Source organism: Leishmania major, chromosome 36 (assembly GCF_000002725.2).
Source record: "Leishmania major strain Friedlin complete genome, chromosome 36".
Classification (NCBI taxonomy): domain Eukaryota; phylum Euglenozoa; class Kinetoplastea; order Trypanosomatida; family Trypanosomatidae; genus Leishmania; species Leishmania major.
The window spans coordinates 1815643-1833361 of NC_007287.2; the positions used below are offsets into that span (position 1 = coordinate 1815643).

The 17719-nt window shown below is 59.7% G+C and overlaps 4 protein-coding genes across 4 annotated transcripts; all 4 read left to right on the forward strand.

The window, feature by feature from the left end:
* Positions 1–205: 205 nt before the first annotated feature.
* Positions 206–3187, forward strand: LMJF_36_4690 (conserved hypothetical protein; the record flags this gene model as incomplete). Its single annotated transcript, XM_001687002.1, has 1 exon — positions 206–3187. One exon carries the CDS (start codon positions 206–208, stop codon positions 3185–3187), a length of 2982 nt encoding a protein of 993 aa, XP_001687054.1.
* A 1869-nt stretch (positions 3188–5056) lies between these two features.
* Positions 5057–6064, forward strand: LMJF_36_4700 (myosin heavy chain kinase a-like protein; the record flags this gene model as incomplete). Its single annotated transcript, XM_001687003.1, has 1 exon — positions 5057–6064. One exon carries the CDS (start codon positions 5057–5059, stop codon positions 6062–6064), a length of 1008 nt encoding a protein of 335 aa, XP_001687055.1.
* A 1626-nt stretch (positions 6065–7690) lies between these two features.
* Positions 7691–9874, forward strand: LMJF_36_4710 (conserved hypothetical protein; the record flags this gene model as incomplete). Its single annotated transcript, XM_001687004.1, has 1 exon — positions 7691–9874. The coding sequence occupies one exon, from the start codon at positions 7691–7693 to the stop codon at positions 9872–9874; it is 2184 nt and encodes a 727-aa protein (XP_001687056.1).
* Positions 9875–12178: 2304 nt separating this feature from the next.
* LMJF_36_4720 (methionine synthase reductase, mitochondrial precursor-like protein) lies at positions 12179–16615 on the forward strand (the record flags this gene model as incomplete). The annotated part of the gene is made up of 1 exon (XM_001687005.2): positions 12179–16615. One exon carries the CDS (start codon positions 12179–12181, stop codon positions 16613–16615), a length of 4437 nt encoding a protein of 1478 aa, XP_001687057.2.
* Between the last annotated feature and the right edge of the window lie 1104 nt (positions 16616–17719).

Consider the following 17719-nt stretch of genomic DNA (forward strand, 5'->3'; position numbering starts at 1 on the left):
CACGCACACACACACACGCACACACACACGCGTACATCCAGACCGTCATACAGCACCTTTCTCTCCTTCCCGGGTGTCTTCATTTGCCCTTCCCCCTCTCCCTTCTCTCTCTATGCGCGCTGGTTGATGATACGTTGTGGTGCAGAACTTTTCACGCCCATTCCTTCTCTCCCCTCTTTCTGCGTCTCGCCCTCAACGCGCCGCAATGAACATCCACATATCCGGGAATCTGAGCAAACCGACCGTGATCTTTATCGCCGGGTGGCCAGACACCTGTGATGTCTTCCGCGACAACGTCATGGCCACTTTGGCCGCAGACTACCGTATTGTTGGAGTGACCTTGCCCGGATTCGACGACGAGCATCCGTTTCTCAACGAGCTGCGCAAGCGAGGCGACGCGGCAGAGACGAATCAGCTGGGGAAACTGCGGCGCGGGGGCGGTGGGGTCTCAACCGCGTGCGCGGCAACTGGGTCGACGTGGATGAGCGCACTTCCGCCGATGCGATTTCTCACCTCCGCCGGCGCTGTTCTGCAACCAACCGACAGCAGCAGCAGCAGCAGCGGCGGGACATGCGCGAGAACACCGCTGCAGGCATTCGGCGTTCCCTGTCGCTGTGCCGCATTAGAGCCCTTCCGCACCTCGTGGAAGGGCCACAGCTTCCAGGATCTTGTGACGCTGCTCGAAATCGCGGTGGACACAGCCATGGAAACGTGTAATTACTGCCCACCTGTGAGGTTGCCCATCTCCGCGGAGGCGCAGGCGAGCGCGAGACGTAGCGGCGGCGGCGAAACCGAGACATCACAACCCACCACCGATGCGTTTGCGGCGCACCAGCTGCCACCCACATACACTCGGCCAGTGCTGATCGCGCACGGCTGGGGGTGCTTGTTGGCCTACGAGCTTCTCCTCGCCAGGCCAAGTCTCTTCTCCCGCATTGTCGCCCTCGATGTCGGCGCGTACTGTTTTGAAAGCGACGCCGCTCACGTTGAGCGCATGTGCGCTTTGGTGTCCGGGCAAGGCAAGGGCAAGCCTACCGACATGACCCGCAGCCCTTTTGCAGCAGCTGAGGCCCAAGTCGCACTAAACAAGGAAAAGGCTGCCAATCTATCCGCTTCTGGGCGGGAGGTGGACACTATCGCTCAGACTACAGCCACCTGCGATCCAGACGTGGGTCAACAAGGACGAATAGTGCCGGCAGCTGGCGCCGCACCGACCCTCACGCTGCTTCGAGGACAGAGTACCTCGCCCCTGGACGCTGTGCCGGCCCTGTCGACGCTGCCGCCGATGCGCAGCGGTCCTTCCACTTCAGGGACAAAGCGCTCCCTCGCTTCGCAGTACGCCATTCGCCGGCGCAGGGGCGCCGCGCTACCGCAGCGCGCTGAGGCGCGCAAAAGGCTTTTCATTATCCTCTACCAGTTTTTTTTGATCGTCTGTGAGCTGTTCGTGCCCCATCGCCTGGCGCGCTGGCTGGTGGAGTGGTTTGCGAGCGTCTCCGGGCGACCCTACTACTCGTACGACCCACAGATGGTGGTCACGCCGACGATGGAGCTGCTGAACCACACCCTCAACGCACAGTTTTTTGCGCGACACCCCCTCGCTGTGGAAAACCGGGGCGCCCTGCAGCTGCCCATGTTACTGCAGACGGAGAAGACCAAAGCCTCTCCATCATCCTCAGCAGCAGCAGCAGCAGCTACTGTGGAGGCGGGCTACTGCAAGAGCAAGGGACCTGCGCAGCCAACGACCGCCGGCTGGAAGATCATGCTCATCCCGTATCTGGAGAAGATGCCCGTGACAGCCTTCAGAGGCAGCGCAACGTCTGGGAATCAGGGTCGGCTGCAGTCGAACGGTCGACCCCTGTCCGAACGTGGGGTCGGCGAGGCTTTTGAAGGAAACTGCGGCACGATTCGCAAGTCCACGCATTCTGGGCGGGCACAACGGCAATGGCTCTATGGCGACTCGTCCACAGACAGCTGCACAGGCGCTGATGGGATGGGCGACACTTCGGAGGGTGACGGTGGTGCTGGCGAAAGCGGTACCACGTTTGATAAGAAGAACCCGACAGACGGCGCGCACGTCGTCTTCTCATCGTACGCGAAGGGGGCTGACATGGTGTTCGATGAGTGGAACTCGCTCGCCGCCGATACGCGCGGCATCGTCGACGGGGGTCCCAGCGGTCTCGGCAGCAGCGGCGAACTTGACCCGTACACTTCTGTCAACGGCATCGCTGCACCCGCGTGGGTCACCGAGGATCCGCTCACTCTGACAGGCGCGCAGAGCTTCATGGAGACGAACAGGGCAACAGGGGTGGACAGCAAAGACATCAGTTTCTTGATGGCTGCCGACGGCATCTGTTCGAGCGACGGCGGTCGCGCTGACACGTTCGGCGTTTCTTCTAGCACTGGTGCACGACAAATGCACGTGGCGAAGCGGCGCCTCTTCTACCAGGCCGTCGTCTTTCCACCGTTGAGTAACGACACCATCGCGTCGTCGTCGACGCCGTTTCACGGCAACCTCGACGGTGGCGACTCAGATCGCAGCTCTGTCGGGCCACGCTCGACAGTGCTGAGCCGACTACGCAAGTCGAACCGCAGCTCTCCGCTGCGTCCTGCTGTGCCGGTGCTCGCGTCGCCCTCGCACTCGTGGATCTACCTCCGATTCTGGTTGGGGACGTTGGTGCTGCGCCTCGTAGCGCTGGTGTCGTGGCTCCTCGGTGAAAAGCCAGCCACGCCATCGTCATCTGTGCCGGGCGAAGGCGCAGCAGCCTTGAGTGCCACCGTCGCTCCGAGCAGGGCGTCATCGAATGTGATGACCACAGCGATGACTACAATATATCGTCGCCTGCCTGCTACGCCCTCACTCGCAGCAGATGTTTCCACTCTGCCGGGTAACGGCGACGTCCTGCTGCAGCCAAAGAGCCACGCGCCGCTGGTCACACAGCGCTACTTTGTGCCGCTGGCGATTCCTATTCTCTTCATGTACGGCGGCGAGAAGCGCGTCATGTTTCACGCCGACCACTGGTGCTCGTACATACGTCAGCATCAGCGGCGGCGTGACGGGATTTCCGATGTGGTCGAGGTACAGGGTGGCGGCCACTGGTTCTTTGCTGAGAAGAAGTATCAAAAGAAAGTGGCCGATCGCATTGCCGAATTCCTCGCGGCAGAGCCAACGACGCCGTATGAAGTCTGACGCGGCGTGCATGGGCGTTGCAACGCGTCTGGGAAAATTTCACCACGAGCTTACGGTCCGATTGCTTTCTTGTGTACGGGTGCGGAGTTCATGGGTTTGCGACTGCGCTTCTGCTAAGCACACACTGCGGCACTTGTCTTCCTGCACTGATCTATCTTCTGCTTGCCGCCGCGTCATTACCTGCGTTTCCGTGTGCATTTGCCTCCGTCTTTTCGCACGAGAACGCGCGCTCACGTGCACGACGCCTCCGCCTGTACAAAGCCCTCTGTGAACTTCGCGTCCTTGCGCTTGTGTTTCTCTGTACCTCGGCGTGGGCACGCGGCGTGTCAAATATGCGTCAAGGTCTTCATTCGTTTTCTGTTTTCGTTGTTGGCACCCGTGCCCGCCCGGATGACGCCAGCCACCTCAGCGCGCGGTATCCGCGTCGAGTACCCACGCTTTCTGGGGAAGCTGCGAGACTGCCGCCTACCCCTGGGTGCGGCTGGCGGACGCGTGGTGTCGGTGGTCAGGCTCGGTGCCGCTCTGTGCGGAGGAGACTTGCTGCCGCGATGATGCTTGTACGAGCTCACCAGGCGGCATGCCGAGGACACGGTGCGTATTGGAGAACAAGAGGCACGCCGATCAGCTCCACCGCGCTTGTCTGCGAAGCGCACGGCACCTCCGACGTCCCGGGCGGGTGGGCTGGCGAGGCCCGGGTGCCGGCAGCATGGCGAGAGCACCCCGAATCAATGGAGCGAGTCCTCCAGACTCCCATGTGGAGTGGCGCCACAGCGTGGCATGGGATGGCGCGGCGTGAGGCGCCGGGGCGGGAAGGATGGGCCGCAGGCAGGGGTGTGCAGGGTCTTGGAGGGAGGACAGGGAGAGCTGGCTAGGCGCGTGGCCTGATTCGAGGGCCGGGGCTGGGCGGGCGCGACCCAGACGACCTGGATGTCGCCGTGGTGCGGCAGCGGTGGTGGAGCTGTGGTTGTATGTGCGTATATTCTGTCGCCTTGTACTTGGTGGAATATGGACACGCTGAAGGTGAAGATATAAACGCCCCCGAGTATATATGTGCGTGTGGACATCTCTGCAGTGCATCTGCTGCGGCTTTTGCAGCGTGAGTGTGTACTTGTAAACGCCTCTACTTGCGAGTGTGAGCGGGTTGTTTTTCAGTAGGTTGCCTTTCTGTATGCCGTCTGATCACCCCACATCTTTGTCCCCTCTCCACAAATCCGCTTATATCGTACGCGTGATGCCTGTTTTTTTGTTGTTTTAATCTCTGTGCGCTTGCGGCTCTGCGCTTCTTTCGCGAAGGTTTTTGCTGCAGCCGTAGTGTTAGCTTCGTGCATTCCCGCGCACAATAAGGTATTCACCCACCGTTTAGAGAGAGCAACAGGATCTGCATGGAAAGGACCCGGTCGTGATTCTCAACTGGAGGCATAGTGCCGGAAAAGAAAAGCAGCAACGAAAAGAACTCAGTTCAGAAAGTGTGTCCTGTGTGCGTACAGCCGCGCAAAGGAGGCTAGAGAGTTGGTGGATAATACCCAGGATCGCCGAAGAGGCATCCCGCTCCCCTCGTTCTCTTCGGATGCACACAGAGTTGCACCGAGCCCCAGAGGCACCGATCCTGCTTTTGGGGTTGTAAGCAAGATACTCGACGCTCTAGAGTGAAACGAAAAAGCATCTCTGGTGCGGCACCGTACGTGTCTGTGTCTGTTCCGCTTTGCGTTTGTGTTGCCGCTATCGCCGCCTCACGCGCTGGGTGTAACAACCGACACCACTGTCACTTCCTCAAACTCTCACCTCGAGCAGCTCACTGAAAAAATCAGAGAAAGCTGCTTTGCAGTCAGTGCACAGGCCATCGAGTTGGACTGTGTCCCTGCGAAGCTTATGAACCCCGCCACCAAGGACGTGGCGTCGGCGGAGGAGGAGTCGCCGGTGGTGTGCACCGCAAAGCAGTATATCTTCGACCTGCACTCCTACGCTTGGAAAGAAAGTGACTGCCTTATTCGAATTCCTCGCCCGCACAAGGGCATGGGCCACGGTGGCATGCGAGTCTGTTACGCAGTGGAGGACGTGGATGAGGAGGGAGCCGGGACACCGATGGTGGCCAAGATGTTTCGCCGTAACATCAGTAACGTTGTAGAGAAAGACTACTTCAACGAGGGAGCCGCGCAGTGCATGTGTGAAGAGTTTGCGAACAATTTCAACCGCATTCACCTCACCAACATTCGCAAGCCGAACATCTCTTTTCTGCAGTGTTACGTAGTCCGCATCCCTCGCGACAGCATCCCGGCGGCCTCCCAGAGGAAGCGTACAGGTTTCTTCTCTTACAAGACTCAGGATACGGGGGAGGTGATGTTTGTGATGGAGCCGATGCTGAGCGGCAAATTCACCAAGTACAACAGCAACTATGGCGAAACCTACCGCGAAGACAAAAAAGCAGCCCTTACCTCGTCGGAGGCGAGGCGGCGAACGGAGATCTTTGAAGCCGCAGAGACCTTCTCGCACTTTACCCTGGTGGAAAGTGGCGGCTCGATGCTCGTGTGCGATTTGCAAGGCGTCAATGACTTCTTTACCGACCCGCAAATTCACACGGAGGACGGCAAGGGGCTCGGCATGGGCAACATGGGGCAGGAGGGTATCGACAAGTGGATAGAGAAGCATGAATGCAATGATATTTGTCGCGCGCTGGGTCTGCAGCCTTTGCTTGGCGCCGTACCCAGCTCGACGGCGTGCGCGAGGGAGGAGAATATGTATCTGGGACTACGCGCCCAGCTGCAGAGCCAAAACCCTGTCCGTTTGCGCGATTTAGTTCCCCTGACGAAGCCGCTCGAGGAGATGACAGAGGCGGAGCGCATTGAGTACGCCTTGAAAGTCTCACGTCTCACAGATTAATGCCTCGAAAAAGTCGTTGTGAGTGTGCTCCCTTCCGAGAGCGTGCTTCTGTTAAAGCCCATCGCAGGCGTTTGGGCGAATGTATGCGTGCAAGCGTAGAAAGATGTTTGCCGCTGTGCGGTTCGTCTGTCCTTCAGGTACTTTCTCGAGACATGCACACTTTGCCTGTGGTCTCTGCTTTAGCAGCTGCTTTACAGATTTTTCTGTGCTGTGCATTCTCGCCTATTTTTCTCCTCCGTCAGGTGAGGTGTGTGTCTGTGTTGCGCATTCTCTGCTTCCATATCTATATATACTTTCGCCCTCGTCTCTCACGCGCATAGTGCCGCGGCTGGTTGGAATGGGCGGCGGCCGCATACATTGAGTGTCCGGCAGCGGCTCCTTTTTTTTTTTGTACCCGTGCCCGCCCGGATGACGCCGGCCACCTCAGCGCGCGGTATCCGCGTCGAGTACCCACGCTTTCTGGGGAAGCTGCGAGGCTGCCGCCTACCCCTGGGTGCGGCTGGCGGACGCGTGGTGTCGGTGGGCAGGCTCGGTGCCGCTCTGTGCGGAGGAGACTTGCTGCCGCGATGATGCTTGTACGAGCTCACCAGGCGGCATGCCGAGGACACGGTGCGTATTGGAGAACAAGAGGCACGCCGATCAGCTCCACCGCGCTTGTCTGCGAAGCGCACGGCACCTCCGACGTCCCGGGCGGGTGGGCTGGCGAGGCCCGGGTGCCGGCAGCATGGCGAGAGCACCCCGAATCAATGGAGCGAGTCCTCCAGACTCCCATGTGGAGTGGCGCCACAGCGTGGCATGGGATGGCGCGGCGTGAGGCGCCGGGGCGGGAAGGATGGGCCGCAGGCAGGGGTGTGCAGGGTCTTGGAGGGAGGACAGGGAGAGCTGGCTAGGCGCGTGGCCTGATTCGAGGGCCGGGGCTGGGCGGGCGCGACCCAGACGACCTGGATGTCGCCGTGGTGCGGCAGCGGTGGTGGAGCTGTGGTTGCATGTGCGTATATTCTGTCGCCTTGTACTTGGTGGAATATGGACACGCTAACGGGAAGCGAAGAGGTTTGGGATCTGGTGAGGGAGAGCTGCCTCCAGCGGGGTCGTTGCGAGATAGCGTAGCACAGCGAATTGTTTTTGACCTTTCTGTTTTGGTGCTATTCATCATGCTCCAGTCTGTGGCTGGTCGCCTGGTAGCACACGACCTTCAAGTGCACGGAACTATTATTAAAGAGAATGGCGATGCTCTTCACGAGAGGCAGGGCAGCCGCGCTGCACACCACGAGAGGTAATCTTGGACTGGTGGAAAACCTTGACGAACTACAAGGGACTCGAGTGGTCTTGACGCGAACCGCGGAGTGCACCCGTTTTACGAGCGGTACGTTGTGTAAGAGAAGCTGTGCAGGTTTCTATCCCCCTGACATGTTCTGGAGCGCCTCGCCCTGATGCAACCTCACTGGTTCTGTGTCTGTACTTCTTTGCATGTCCCGGTGTTACCCGTTTGAAGGCTTGGAGGAGGTTTTTGGTGCTGACCGACAGCTAACGTCCGGCCTTCACGGAACGTTCTGGAAGGCCGACCTCATCAGTGTTCTTCCCGTTTTTCTTCCGACACTCTCGGAGACTCAGTGACGTCGGCAGGCGATGGAACTCGATCACCTCAAGGAGGATGTCCTCATGGGGGACACGAACGAGGTCACGGTACCGGCGGCGATCGTGGCCTCGGCCCCGGTGCTTGATATGGGCTTCCATCCGAGGCTCCCGATCATGGCGGCTGGCCTCGTCACCGGCGAAGTTGAAATCTACAAGCGCAAGAGCGTCGATGAGATGGTGAAGATACCCTTACAAAACGATTTCTCATCATGGATCTTCTCCGGGCAGTACCGCGAGGACGAAGTCGTGATGAATTACCATCATCAAAATATGTTGATGCACCCCTCCGGCAGCGTCTCGTCGATGGAGTTCACCGACGATGGCAACTACCTCGTTAGCGCCAGCGGTGATCGCACGATATCAGTGATGGACTGTGTTTCACTCCGCCTTGTCATCCACATTCCGGATGAGGAGGTGCATGCCCGCACGGCTGGCAAGAAGAAGCTGAACTCGATGAACAAAACGAATGACCCGACGGCGAAAAGCGGAAAGGCAACGCGGCAGAAGGCGGCTGCGGCGCCCCGCGGCAGCCGCCGTGGTCCTACTGCGCCACTGAACCCGCACAAATACGGCATCTCCGCTCTCAACGTCTGCGACGAGAATCTCATAGCAACAGGAGACGACGACGGGCTTATCGCCGTATGGGACATGCGCGAGCGGAGGCCTGTGTATGTGTACCACGAGCACGGCGACTACGTGTCGCAGTTGTGCTACTTCACAGACGCCCAAGAACTCGTTTCCAGCAGCGGCGACACTTGTCTGGGCGTCTACGACATGCGCGCCGGCAAAGTTCGTGACTTTAGTGTACGCCGAAAGGACGAGCTAAACTGCTTTGCCTTCATCAACAGCAGTGGCGTTAGCAACGCGACTTTCATCCCAAGCATTGTGTGCGGTACACCTCACGGCGGACTGCCGCTATGGAAGTACGGCTCGTGGGCTCGTCCGTACGACGTGATGGACCGCCACCCGGCAGAGTGCGAGGCCATCATATCTTTTCACGGCGAGAACACCTCCTTTAACCACAACCTCATCCTGACCGGCGCGTGTGATGGACTGGTGCGGGTGCTGCAGATGTATCCGGTGCGGCGCAATCTCTGCCAGCTGAGCGCACGCGACTACACCTACTCTCACTCGAGTGCTCTCGGGAACCAGAGCAGTAGCGGTGGGCCCCAGCAACAAGGCAACTACGTGGCGCGTCGCGCGCGTGGGCAGGAAGCGATCAGCCGTATGCGCGTGTCACACGACGCGAACCTGCTTGCCGTCAGCGGCTCGGACAACATTATCGACTTTGTCGACATCGCTTTCATGAACGACGAGGCGGAGCTGGATCAGCTCCGCGGTCGCGCAGAGCAGCACCATCTGCGCACCCTGCGTGAACTCGACCGCGAGTTGGAAGAAGAAGAGAAGCGCGAACGTCGTCTCCTGGAAGGCTGTGGAGCGGACGGTGAAGGCGGCAAAAACGACGTCGACGAAGCGAGCAGCGACCCGTCCAGCAGCGATGCTTCGTCTCCGTCAAGTGAGGACAGCGACACTGATGTCGAGATGGAGGCCGACGCGCAGGCGAGGCTGGCCTCTCGCGAGGTGCTGCGACAGAGGTTTGCAGAGATCGGCATTGCGCCACGGAAGCGCGTCCATTTCGACGGCAACAGCGACGATGACGACGATGGTGGCGCTCCAGCAGCGAAGAAGAAGTCGTCACAGAAGGCGCCGCAGAGATCTGACGTGCGAGGGCAGAAAACAGCCAAGTCCACTGAAAGTGCCGCCGCATCAACACGGTCGCCCTCTGCAGACACCGGTGCACCTCTGCCCCCAAAGGCCTCCAGACGTGTAGAGAGTGGTATGTCAGGCACCGACACGGCATGCAATCAAGAGCCGCTCAAAAAGAAGAGGCAAGCCCCCGTCGAGACCTCCGCGTTGTCGGCCACTATGGCAGCCACGGACGCCGCCAACGCGAACCCTTCCTCCGTGGCGGCTTCTTGTGTCGAAGCGGTGGAGTCGATGGACTCGATGGAGGTGTACCGGACAGAGCGGCAACAGAAGCGCGAGCGGGCCGCCGCGGCACGCTGGCTGAAGGAGGAGCGCCGGAAGAAGATCAACTTCACATATGAGAAGCGCCGCCGACGCGTGGGTGGCTTTTTCGGCGACATGGTGAGCCGAGACGACCATGGCGGTTAAGGAAACGTCACTGACGCACAACGAGAAAGAGAGGCAGGGGTGGGGGATTCCCGCTCTTTTTTTGTTTCCCCCGTTTGTGCGCCCCGCAGTCTGAGCTGGTGGTAGTCGGTGTCCTTTGGTACTAATCTGATACGCGCGTAAGTCGTGGCCGAGGTGGGTTGCACCCCGGAAAGTTTTTTTCTGTGGTGTTGTGCAATTTGCCGTAGGACCACAAAAAAGGAGCTAGACAGGCAGCATGCGAATGGCACACCTGGTGCCTTCGTACTCGTATTGGGACGGCAACTCCACCCTGGCCTTCACGGACGAAAAACAGTACGCGGCACTAACATGAAGCCGAAAACGTCATGCGTGTCGAGTGTCGGCACAGCACATCGTACTAGCGCACAACGCAGGAGCTAGACACCACTATGATGCCACTGATGGACCATGCGGAGGTGCACCGTCTCACTACAGTCGATGTCTGTGCTGTTCCCTTATTCGCCAAAAGCCAGCATCAGCGACGAAAAGTACTACAATCGCTCGCCTCTAGTGCTATAGTGCCTCTCGCTTCGCAAGACGATACTGGCTTGCAAACATTCCGCTCTCGTGTATGTGCCGTGTCTGCCGTGGCCACGTGCGCTGACGCACACCCACTTCCTGTGCTTTAGTGGCCTAAGTGATCGCTGCTAAGGTTCTCTGCAAGCCGGTCGCACAAGGTTCTCTCCGCATTGTAGCAAAATGGTATCCATCGCTCCCCTATCTCGGTACCTTTCACTTGCACGATCGTTTATGGCTATCCTCTACGAAGCCAAGTGCGGAGCACCGCTTCCTGTGCTGTCACTCACTTCGGCGCTCCTTTCCATGTAACGTTTTGGTGTTGCTTCGCGGAAGCTCTACTGTGGTTTGCCATGCCTCTTCTCCCCGCCTCCAAAGGAAAGGACGCCGCTGCGGCACCCAAGAAAAAGGTGCACCCGCCGGAGCCCTGCGGCTGCGGTGTGGACACGTATCGTGCACCCCCTAAAGGAAAGAAAACGCCCGCTGTTATCGTACACCACCCCGGCTGTGTGTACCAGCGCACCACGTGCGACGCCTATCCTCATCTCCCGCGGTGCACAACGTGTCAGGAGCCGTGCAAGTTTTGCCTGGGCAAGAACCGCTGGTGCCCCCACTGCTACGAGAAGCAGTGCACGTTCCGGTACAAGCGCGTTGTCATTGGCGTAGAACTGCTAACCGGCGCTGATGCGGGACCTGGCAAAGGTGAGCTGGCATCGTTCCTCGGCCGCCGCGGCACCTCGCAACGCCGCACTACGGTGCGCTTGGTGGACAGGAAGCGCAAGGCAGCCAGCATGCAACGCAACACCTCTGCGTAGCGACGAGGCACGAACGTTGCGGAGAGTTTAACCTCGAAATCAGTGTGAACACATCCGCCGAGTCGTTTTTTTTTTTGGTGCGAGAGCGCGTCTCTCAGCAACAACCAGACGGCGAGTAAGAAGGGGAGCGACCTTATGTACATTACTGTTGCAGATGCTGTTGGTGTCGTGTGGCGGCGACGCTGACGCACCGTGATGGGAGGGGCAGGCCCACTGCTTGTTCTCGCCGTCTACCGCTTGCGCGTGTCCTCGTGTTGCGCACACGAGGACACGGCGGTACTGATGCCTTGCTCGTCGCCACGACATTTCGTGTCCTTCTTTGCCCTCCCTTGCTCGTTTTTGCACACTTGGCCGTAGAAGTTGTTCGTCGGACTACCTCGACGTTCTTGTCAAAGTAAATCACAGACCCCATGCACGTTCCCTAGCGCTTTCCGTTTAGTGTGGGAGCGTGCGACGGTACATTTCGGCATGTCGTGAAGAAACGATGCTCCTCCTTCCTCTCTCTTTCTCTGATGGTGATGATGGTCGCGCACCGCGAGGTCGTCGCCAGCACCAGCAAAGGTGATGCCCTCTTTTATGCCAACGATGCAACGACACCCACCCTCAGTGGAGGATGCGTGTGGGGTTGGAGCGGGTCTGCGCGCCTGAGCACGCCCTCCTTGACGCCGATGTCTGCGAGCTTGACGAATATGCTGCATCCCTGATCCTTCTCGGTTCTTCGCCTGGGAACTGGGTTTGTCCTTTTCTTGTGCCTTTTCCGGCGTCTCTTTCGTTTCGCATATGCGCGGATGCCCCCCCCCAACACACACACACATACACGCGCACACATCATAGCGCCGTAACCACAGGGCGGACACTGCTGTGCATGAGAGCAAGGGCACATGACTGATCGCATTCTTCGTGTCTCCAAAGCAGCAACTTCTCAGCAAACCTATTTCTCACCAAAAAAGAAAATATGAGTGACGAGACAGTTTGTATAGAAGCGGGGGAGCGGCTCTACGTCCTGTATGGTTCTGAGACAGGCAACGCAGAGAGCATCGCGAAGCGTCTGCACCACGATGCGACAACCACCCACGGCTTCCCCGACGCCGAGTGCATGACACTGAACCAGGCGGTGGCGATGAAGCTCTTCGACGCGCAGCTCGCCGAAGACGCGTCCGCGTCGCTATGCGTCGTTATCGTGTGCAGTACCACGGGTGAGGGCGAGCCACCTGAAAACGCTGCCCAGTTTCGCCGATGGCTGCGTAAAACCGCCGGGACTCTTCACAACCTTCGCTACTGCCTTCTGGCCCTTGGCGACACAAACTACAACAACTTCTGCGCCCCGGGCATCTTTATGGACAAGAAGCTTAGGGACATGGGCGCCGTCTGCTGCTACCCGCGCGGCGAAGCTGATGACGGCGTTGGCTTGCACCTCGTCGTGAACCCGTGGCTAGAGGGCCTCTGGTCCGCACTGAAGCAGAGCGGCACGGAGGGGACCGCAGCTACGAGTCAGGAAACGTGCATTACAGGAGATATCCGTATCGACATGTCTGTCGCACTGGAGACCGCCCTCCTCTACTCTAAATCTTCTCCGTTGTGTGCTGCGACCGCACTCTTCCTGCACGAGCGGATCACCGAACTTGGCGGCAAGGCGGATTTGTACCCGATTCAACACTTCAACCCCAGCACTAGCCTCAGACGGCCCCCAAAGGTGCTCTTCTTCGTCCTCGGCACAGAAGGCGATGCGGACGCGCAGAGCGAGCAGTGCGCCTGCGCTGCTCAGCAGCTGCCACCTCTTGGGCCTTTCAGCGCTTGGATAGGCAACAGTGACCCTTGTACTCCACCGCCGGCGGAAGCGGTTGAACTGCACCGGTGGATGTCGGACCCGTCAATCCGCTTCTTCCATTCTTTGTTCGTCTCGCGGAAGCCTGACGGTGCACGTCGAGCTGCCGCGCTGGACGCCAATCTGAAAGCCATAGCGACAAACTGCAAGCTCGAGCTCCTTTGCCCTTGCCAGCTCTCGGGCGAGGTTCCGTCAGTCGCGGTTTGCGCAGATGACGTGTACCTATGGGTGGAGAAGGTGCTGCAGAGTCTTCCAGGGGTGACAGCGGATGCGGTGTCCATTCGTCGGACCATGGACGACTCCTTCGACGCCCGCGTTGGCGTGGCTTTCCGTGCTGCACATGCGCCGGGGTTATGCAGTGGACGCGCCACAGAGAGCGACGATGTTGTCAGGGGCGGCGGCGCGCCAACGCTCACCGGGCAGCGGCTTTACCGACTCGGCCTCGAGAACGATCGCGGCCGCGGCGACGCGGGGCATGCGTCCTCCGAAAACGGCGGCTCTCACGGCGCGGGTGCATCGAGAAGAACGCACGAGGTAGTAGACGACCTGCTCACCCCCATCGTCTTTCTCTACTCGGGCCATTCCTCTTTTGTAAAGCAGTGCGCCATGGACATTTTCAGGGGCGCCAGTCAGCATCACCTGCGCTGTTCGATTAGTGAGCTCAGCAACTTTCAACGAATGGGCTTCCCACGGAGTGCCGCGTTTGTGTTCGTTGTCTCTGGTGTGCTGACAGAACCAATGTCGCGCGTGCTGAAGGTGCTGCGCACGCTGCAGGGCCAGAAGAAAGATATCGAAGGTGTGAGCTTCGCTATCTTGGGCATTGACAAGACCTCCGAGAGCGACCGGTTTAACGCCTGTGCGCTGGAGCTGGAGACGCTCCTGCTGAAGGTGAAGGCAAACAAGATTCATGACACAGGTTTGGCAGACATAGACAGCAGCAGCCTCGTGCCCATTATTCAGTCGTGGGAGTCGAACCTCTGGCGCGCCATCGTGCGCCCCATGAAGAGTGCCGCCTACCTTGACATCGCATCTCTCGGCATCCAAGTGCAGCGTAGCGTGGTGCCGTTGGCCACCAGCGGTACTTCAGTTGGCGCAGCTCTCTGCCTTGCTGGCGCGTCGGTGGGCGAGGCTGTGGATCACGATGCTGGTGGTAGTGGTGGCGTTAGTGGCGGCAACGGCCGTGTTGAACCCAGCGAATTTGGGGACTTTTCGAGCGCCAGCGCCAGTCCGTCTCTGCTTCCCCTGCCAGGCGGCGTCGGTCCGAGGAGGGGTGCTGACCTGCAGGCATCGTCGCTGGTTGGTGTGTCGGGGTCATCGCTGCCAGGCAACCCCAGCACTCCCACAACGGTTGCAGCCGGCGCTACGCCGGGCTCTGACAAGACGGACACCCCGACCGCTGGCGTTGGCTTGGCTGATGCCCTTTCTCTGTGGGACACGACGCCGCTGTGCAGGGAAAAGGCGTGCCGCACCCCAGTCGTCTTCCTGTACGCGTCGGCTGGCATGTCGAAGGCGATGGCGATGCACGCAATGCGGAGCGCCGAGGAGAAGAGTTTTCCGGCTGCCGTGCACCCCTTTGCGCACTTTCAGTTTGTCGACTATCACGCTCACCCGAACGTGATACTGTTCTGTGAAGCAGGCGCGGAGGGGCAGACGAACGGCGGGCGCCGTTTGAAGAGGTTCCTGACGAATCCCTCGCACCGCCCGGACATGCTGTCGTCTGTGCGATTTGCGGTGCTGGGCCTCTGCGCCACACCGGCGAACGTGGTTCATCCTGCCTTTCGCTGGGCAAAATTACTGCTGCGGCTGCAGGCGAATCGCATCGTTCCAGTCCTCATCATGCCGTCCATGTCGCAGCTGCACTCGCTTGGCATGCCGTGGGTTAACTGCGTGCTGTCATCCCTTGCGCTGCTGCCGTCTTCTGTGGTGGTTCCTGCACCTCCGAGAGGCCCCAACGCTCCTGGTGCCAGTGAGCTGACCATTGGGCCGTCCCCTGTGGGCACCGCTGCTGCGCCGAGGGCACGCGATGACGACGCGGACAACGATGCCGTGGAAGAGGCGGCAGATGCCGGTGAAGAGGTGCAGCGCACCGTGTCGGCCGAGATGGGCAGCTGCGGTGCGGATGTCTCGACAAAGCAGGACTCGTGCACCGACCGGCCGGTGGAGAACAGGATTGCCTGCAAGGTCGACGGTGTCGTGCAGTCGTGGAAGCTGCTGACCTGCCCCACTGTTCGGCATTCTGTCGTCCAGCTGGATTTTTCGGTGAGCGCGGGAACGCAGTGGGCACCAGGGCAGACCATCGCCGTCGTTCCATCTAACAGCACAGCGCAGGTGGAGGCGCTGCTGCGCCTCTTCCACCTGACGTGCGATGAGCCGTTTCTGCCACCCGCCATCGCTGGCCCCGGTGCTTCTGTGTTTCCGACCTCCCCGCTCTACGAGGCCGTGGATTTTCCGGTCAGCTGCGGGGCGGTGCTCATGCGGTACGTGGAGCTGCGCGTCACTGGCACTCACAAGCCGCTTTTCCAGTTGTTGGCGCATCACTGCGCCTCTGAGGAGGCGAAGGCGGCGGTGCGAGCGATGTATGCGAAGCTCCTTGCCCATCGCACTCCGCGAGACCTGTGCGAGGTGCTTGAGGCCGTTGGCGCCGCTGCCGACTCTCTGCCGCCGTTTCGCCACATTGTGGAGAACCTTTCCTTGCTGCAGCCGCGTCAGTACTCTATCTGCAGCTCCCACCGCGCCGATGCCACGACGCTGTCTATCTGCTTCAAGGTGCTAGAGAAGGGCCTGTGCACGGGATGGATGTATGAGCAATGCCTGTCTGCCGCGGGGTTGCCGCCGGTGTCTGTCGCCAGCGCGGCCCCCACGCGCGCGGAAGGGAGCACAGCGCCCTCGACTGTGCGGCAGCCGGTTCTTTCGAACACAGTCATCGTTGCCAAGGCCCGCGTCGTGATCCCTTTTGAGATCCGCAGCACCTCGGTGTTTCGCATGCCGCGTGACCCGCTCGTGCCAATGATCCTCGTCGGGTCCGGCACCGGCATCGCCCCGTTCCGCGCGTTTCTGCAAGAGCGCGAGGCCTGGTTGAAGGAGCGCCATTTGCCGTCCGGCTGCGCTTGTCCAAAAGGGACGCTCTGCGGATGCCCTTGCGAGAAGGCGACGCATCATGGCCAGGCCGTGTGCGGCACGATCGACGTCCTCTTTGGCTGTCGGCGCCGTTACGAGGATCACCTCTTTCGCGACGAGTTGTCGCACTGGAAGGACAGCGGCGTGGTTCATTCGCTGACCGTCGCCTTTTCCCGTGACACGAACGACGGCAGGTTCTATGGCGGCGGCTGCTACGTGCAGGACAAGATTCAGGAGTGTGGAGTGGCCCTCATGGACCTGATCCTGCAGCGGAACGCATGTGTTTTTGTCTGTGGTGACGCCGACGGCATGGCGAAGGAGGTGGACAGAACGCTCCGCGAGCTCATCCAGCAACACCTCTCGCTCTCCGACGCCGCGGCCGCCACGTATCTCGAGCGAATGAGCAAGGATGGGAGGTACCTCCGTGAAGTGTGGTCGACGGGTGTCTGAGAGCGAGTGCCCGCACGCAGCGGACGGTTCATCGTACGAAACCGCGTCGAAACAGGAACTCGGTCATCGTTTTTTCTTGCATTGTGCACCCTGTCGCTTCTTCTTTCTCCTCTTCTTCGTCCTTACCCCTTCCCTACCCATGACGGTAACGTCAACGTGGATTGAGGTCCGCCGCGTAGTACCGCCTCTGCTTCCTCTTCTTTTGTTCACTGGTCTTTTCATATCTGGTAACCAGTCGATGTGTTAAACGTCGTCCGAAAGTACTTCGTTTTTTCCGAGTCTTCACCTCTGCGTGTCGAGACTTCTCTTTGTTTGCGTGGTGGCGCGTGCAAGGCGGTCGATTCATGCGGAGCACCGACGACTCTCCCCTATGCCACCACGAAAACGAAATAGAGCGGCAACAAAACTGAAGCACGGCTCGTCGGTATTCGTGCATGGCTCCCATTTTGCCACTTGTGCAAACACCCGTTGGTGCCGTGTGGTTCTGCTTCACGAGAGGTGTTTGCCCAGCGCACCGTTCGTGTACACGGCCGTTTCATACCCTAGTGCGCAGAGCAACCTTTTCTTGGGCCACGCCGCGTGATTCACTCCATCAGCAGCGAAGGCATAGAGACTGCCGACGTTTCTCCCCGCGTGGTTTGCTGTGGCTGCTTTCTTTCAAGTTTGGTGTCGAGACGGTTGCAGGTTCCAGGTCTCACTTCCTCTACTATTTCTCTGTTTGCCCTCTACCCCCTGAATCTATGCTGTTGGCCCGACGGCGCTCATGCACCAATCTAGCGTGCAAGGGATACGACGCACTTATTATCTCCTTTTTTTGTTGTTGCTGTTTGCTTGTGAGGCGCATCGCCGCATCTGAAGCGAACCCGACTTTGGAAGCAGGGCAACGGCTCAGCACCACACCATATGCACGCACACACACACACACACAGGCATACAGAGGGGTGAGAGAGACAGAGAGAGAGACCCCGTTTGGTTTCACGTGGCGGCACGTGCCCCCTCTCGCCCTTCTCCTCGTTCTCTCTCTCCCGTTTTTCTCCAGAGGTGCGGTGCACCGTCACACACACGCAAAGCGGGCGAAGGCGTCTCTGCAGACGGCAAGTAATA